This window comes from Alligator mississippiensis, chromosome 7 (genome assembly GCF_030867095.1).
Source record: "Alligator mississippiensis isolate rAllMis1 chromosome 7, rAllMis1, whole genome shotgun sequence".
Classification (NCBI taxonomy): domain Eukaryota; kingdom Metazoa; phylum Chordata; order Crocodylia; family Alligatoridae; genus Alligator; species Alligator mississippiensis.
This window is the reverse complement of record NC_081830.1, coordinates 16,855,509-16,861,205: the sequence shown is the minus strand read 5'-3', so window position 1 is coordinate 16,861,205 and position 5,697 is coordinate 16,855,509. Positions and strand designations below refer to the sequence as shown.

The 5,697-nt window shown below is 43.2% G+C and overlaps 1 protein-coding gene across 1 annotated transcript; it reads right to left on the bottom strand.

Moving 5' to 3' along the window:
* Positions 1-209: 209 nt before the first annotated feature.
* On the bottom strand, positions 210-1,181 carry LOC132251877 (olfactory receptor 6B9-like). The gene has a single exon (XM_059731796.1). The coding sequence runs from the start codon at positions 1,179-1,181 to the stop codon at positions 210-212; it is 972 nt and encodes a 323-aa protein (XP_059587779.1).
* Between the last annotated feature and the right edge of the window lie 4,516 nt (positions 1,182-5,697).

Sequence of the window (5,697 nt, the reverse complement as noted above, 5' to 3'; positions counted from 1 at the left end):
GATCCTGCATTGAGCAGGGGGTTGGAAAAGATGACTCTTGAGGTCCCTTCCAAGCCACATTTTCTATGACATTATGTTTTCAGGGTTCTGCACACGAGAGAGAGAGAGATGCAAATTGAATTGAGTTGAAAGGAAAAAATACATGTGCTTAATGAAATATGGCTTTAGCATCAGTAACTCACCCACACCTTGCTGTACTGTGTCTCCCTTCACCTTAATGGCAAGACCCTGCTAAAAAATGATCCCAGTAGTGCATGCCTGCCTTTCACTGCTCTTCTGAGGGCCTCTTTGACCTCCTTGTTCCTTAGGCAGTATATGATGGGGTTTAGCATTGGGGTCACCACAGTGTAGAAGATAGACAACACCTTGTTAAAGTCAACAGAGTCAAGGGAGGCTGGGCGTGCATACATGAATATCAGGGTACCAAAGAAGACGGACACCACAACCAGGTGGGAGCCGCAAGTAGAGAAGGCCTTCTGGCGCCCTGTGGCCGAAGGCATCTTCAGAATGGTGACAATGATAAGGGCATAGGAAACCACGACTGGGACAATGGAGCTCACAAGGACACTAGTGGCCACAACAAAGTCAACTGTTTCAGCCTCATGTGGGTCCACACAGGAGAGTTTCAATAAAGGTGACACATCACAGAAGAAGTGGTTAATCTCATTGGGCTCACAGAAAGGCATCATGCACAATGAGATCAGAGGTGGAATACTGACCAGAAAGGCACCTACCCAAGAGCACAGAGACAATTGAAGGCAAACCCTGTTGTTCATGAGTGTTGAGTACTGCAGTGGGTGGCAGATGGCTAAATAGCGATCACATGCCATGATAGCCAAGATAAAGCACTCAGCAGTTGCTAAGGAGATGAAGAAGTACAGCTGGGTGATGCATCCGGTATATGTGATAGACTTGTCATTTCCCAGGAAGACTTTCAGCATCTTGGGGATGATATTGGAGGTGTACCAGATTTCCAGGAAGGAGAAATTGCTGAGATAGAAGTACATGGGGGTGTGGAGACGTGAATCTACATGTACTAATATGATGATGAGAATATGTCCAGTCAGGGTCAGGAGATAGATGGTCAGGACAACAAAGAAAAACAAAAGTTGCAGTTTTTGAAGACTGGGAAAGCCCAGGATGATGAAATAAGTAGCCACTGTCATGTTCCCATTTCCCATTGCTAAATAATGTCTGCTCTGTTATGGACATAGAGAAAACAACAAAAAATGTTAGGATTAAAATAGTACATGAACGTTTCAAAAAGGCAGAGGAGGAAAAAGAGAGAGAGAGAATCCCCATTTTAAAACTGAACGCACTGGGACACAGCGATGAAATGATCTGTTAGAAGTCAGATATTATGTTAGCATCACAGAAGAGAAGAGATACCATGGCTACTCCCTATTTTTATACATAGACATGGTCAAATATGCGCCCCAAAGTTAAAAGGACTCTTTCCTTCATTAGTATTTTTCTGGATTCATCTTGTAAATAAATAAAAAAAACCCTTCCCACCCACCAAAAGTAATTTAAGGGAATGGTATACAGTGAACACTTACCCTTTCTCTCATTTTTCAGGAGTAGAGATTTTGCTGTAGTATTTTCTGTCTGCAGCTGATGCACCTAAAATAATGAAATCAGCGGTAAGAATATCAAGACCAGGAAGCACAGTATAATAAGTGAAAACTCTGAGAGGTTAAAGACAAGTCATGCCTCCCCTTTAAGCAGAATATCAGAAATAACAATGGAAGAGGTTTAAGAAACGAGCAATGATGTTTGAAATCTCAGAATGGGTGGAATATATTGGTTTGTACTTCTCCTAATATCCTTGTGAGATACTGGTCTCTATAGAACCACTGAATTCTCATCAGATGATCTCCCTTAGGTATCCATTATCTCTAAAACCATTAGAGTTTATAGGGGGAATACACGGCTTCAAGGTGCAGGCTGAGGACAATGCTTAACCCATAGTCTAGTGGTTTAAATGCTTGGATGAACGAGGTACAGGTTCAAAACCCCTCTGGCTGATGGCAGCCTTGGAACTAAATTTTCCTCTTCTGAGAAAGCACCGAATTATTGGGCTAGAGGGTGCAACGTTCCTCTGTCAGTGTATTTTCAACAGATACAACTGCAGGGTGATTATTTTTGACCACAAGGAAAATTGGAATCCCAAACTGTTCCCAAGTGTCAGGAACTAGAGTTATGCTTGTCCTGTAGGCACATGAAGTGAAATTGGGTTTATCCCCCAGTTTTTAAAGGTCTTTAGCAGTCCTATCATGCAGAGGTGGCCAAAGTGGCCAATACCCATCACAACTGGACATTGCTGGGACTAGAAGAATTTGCCAGTAACCATCTGTGCGAGAGAACAGTGAAATATAGCAAGCCTCCCCCAAGCCTTTGATCATCTGATGCATCAAGGCATGAGAGAGGCATCAAATTTGGATGTTGCTCTTAGTTTCTGGAAGTCAATACAGAACCAAACAGTCTGGTCAAGTTTTGGGACTAGTATAATGGGGCTACACAAGGAGGATAACTTTTTGGAGGAGGAAACCACTACCAGGAGGTTCTAGCCTGGCCCATCTATCACTGCAGCAGCTGCAGTCACCACCACCTAGTATCAGAGAGGGAAGCAGGGGTGGAAGGGACATCTGCAAGTCACCTAATCCAAACCCCTGCCCGAGGCAGGATTATCCCCATTCAAACCATGCTAAACATATATAATATAAACGCTTCAGGCAGCTACCTTGAACCCTGATACAACACAAGACATAACACCTTAACCTGCTACAGATAAAGCAGGGGAACCAAAGCAGCCAATACCTTGCTTAGCTTCCTCTTGTGCTGGGGATAGCTTATCCAGTAGGGTGACCCTTGAGTCTTGTCCACTGCTAGTCTTTTGAGGATGCGGTGGTCCCAGCTCTGGCAGTATTTCCTGGCTGTAGCACAGCTCACTGGCCTTTCACATCTTCAGCAAATTCATATGGTAAATCTGGGCCCTGTGCAATTTCCTAATCAGGCAAACATCACAGTCAACTTTCCCCCTCTATCTCAGCACCTCATTGGGACTCTGCCATTTGCTTATCAACATGCTCTCAGGTAAGGGGAATAACAGTCAAATTCTATCTGCCTCAATGTTTTAACAGTGAAGAAGTGTTTTTTCCAGATAGCCATTCTCAGCCAACTTTGCTCCAACTTCAAGCCACCAGTCTGCACTCTGCTGCAAGAGAGAAAAGTTGTTTCCCATGCTCTTTATGACAGCCCTTCAGATATTTGAAGACTGCTATCATGTCTCCTCTTAATTGCCTTTTCTTCAAACCAAGCACACACATTTCTTTCAAACTCCACTCATATGGCTTATTTCAAGCCCTTTATCATTTTTGTTGTCCACATCTGGGCCCTCTGTAACTTCTCCATGGCCTTTGTAAAAATGTGGAGCCCCAAACTGAACATAATACTTTAGATAAGGCCTAACCAATGGTGTGTAGAGCGACACTATTGCATCCCATGTCTTGTGGTCAATGCTCCTACGATGCATCCCAAAACCACATTTGCCTTTTGTGTATCTGCATCACACTGAAGAATCAATGCAATCCACCAACCAGCCTTCATCCTTCTCCAGGTGTCACCTGACTTTGCATATCTCTTCCTAGGACTACGTGAAGTGAAGTTAATTAAAAATCCCTGGTGAAACTTGGTTAATAGTCATATTAACCAAGTTGGTGGCAAGGAGGAGGCAGCCAGGAAAGACAGAGAGAGGCAGAAAGCTGGGCACTCAGGGCTGGAAACTGAGGCAGAAAGCTGGGAGAGCAGAGGGAAAATAAGTGGTGGCAAGGAGGAAACAGTCAAGAAACAGACAAAAACCCAACCTTTTCGTATTTTCCTGTTCATTTGGGGACTGGAGGAAGGGGAAGAAAGAAAGAAATGTGGAGACGCTTCTGTCCACTTGGAGTAATGTCCAAGGCTAGATCCAAAGGTCCCCTTTTGGTGGGGGGGAAGGGAGCATACACATCTCACACAGCCACATACCCCTTGGCTTGGTTTGGCCCTACGTATCTCCCTCTTGGCTGCCTGGGGAGGGAGTGAAGGAGGGGGGTATCATTTTTAAGTGAAGAGTACAAAAAGAGGCAGGTTAATTCCTAAAGTGTTTTCTGTCTTGTGACGGGCTATAATATGGGTCTCCCATTCTCTCAAAAAATGCCCTAGCCACTAGACACTTAGCCTTAAAGATAGCCAGGTCCTCCTCCAGAACCGGCTAGTTGTTTCTTTTCTGTAGCAATGCAGAAATCCCTGGTGCATTTGGGCTTTGATATCAGTGGGATAACATTTTGGAATCCATCCTTTGGTGTTGCTGTATCTCTGTGGGTAGTGAAAGGCTTCCTTTTTCTGTGGCATCTCATTACTCCATAAACAGTATTATATAGAATTTCATATATATATATATATATATATTTTAGATATTTGCATAGCCCTTTTCACCCTAGTGACCTGCCCAGCATGATATGTGTACCTGGGAAATCCTATTTTGCTGCACAGCTGCTCAGCCAGAGTGCCATCCTACTGAGCTTACTCTATTCTTTCTAATTCAATGGTAATAATATTTACCTCTGAACATGATGCACAGGTTGATGTTTTCCTATTAAACTGAATAGGAAGTATGTACTCAGACCCCCTAAGTAGTGATTACCAAGTTTGGCTTTAATGGCTGCAAGGCAGATCCCTAGCTGGTCTAAATTGGCCATGCCAAGTTGTGATCAATGGGCCAAGTCCTCAGTGGATGTAAATCAGGCCTAGCTGCACTGCAATCAGTGGAGTCACATCTGCATATGGTGTAGGTAGATTTGGTTTCTGTGGTGGCAATAGGCCTGATCACCAACTGATTAAAATCTGTCTAGTTCCATTGGTCTTTTTCAGGAGTCCCTTAATCTGCCTGTGCCTCAGTTTCTCCATCTATGAAAAGGGACAGTAGCATCCCTTTACCATAACACAAGGTTGTGACAATATAGTTCGTAGATATTGCAGGGGAGGAAGCCTATGTAGCTCCCTACTGAAGGTATTTACCCATGTCTTATGAAAGATGTGTGGTTAAATGTATCACTGTTTATAGAGATACCTGTGATGGGAAGCATTTTGATACCTAGAGAATATTGCAGCCCCAAACAATGACCTCAAAACCATATCCCACTGAAATCAGAGCTAGTTTTCCTTTGAGTTCAGGGTTACCAGGATTTGGGCCAACATGCTACATTTGATGATGAATGAACAAGAATAAAGTGAAACTCGTGAACACTGTACTGCTAGGGAGCATTCCCAATTCCAAGTGGGTAGTGAGCTCCCACTAGTCTGTCATGTGGACAGATCAACTGGAAGCTTTTGGGAACTGATCATAGATAAATAGTACAGACAAAAGACAGAAAATATAGATAATATTAAGCATATCTTTCTTGACTTGAAGGATCCCCAGATGGCAGCAAAGGGTAAGAAATGATACATAAGCAACTTGAATAGAAACTGGATGGAAGCAGCTATTGCTTTAGAATGGGAAAGATACTGGTGATGTGAGTGGTGAATGAGGACGAGTCATAATTTCAGAGTTATTAGGAGGCTCAGAGCTATTCTAGATATACTGTATATAAAATAGACATACAAATGCATTTCTCAATGAACTCCCTGGGAATGAAAGCTGTACAATGACCATTA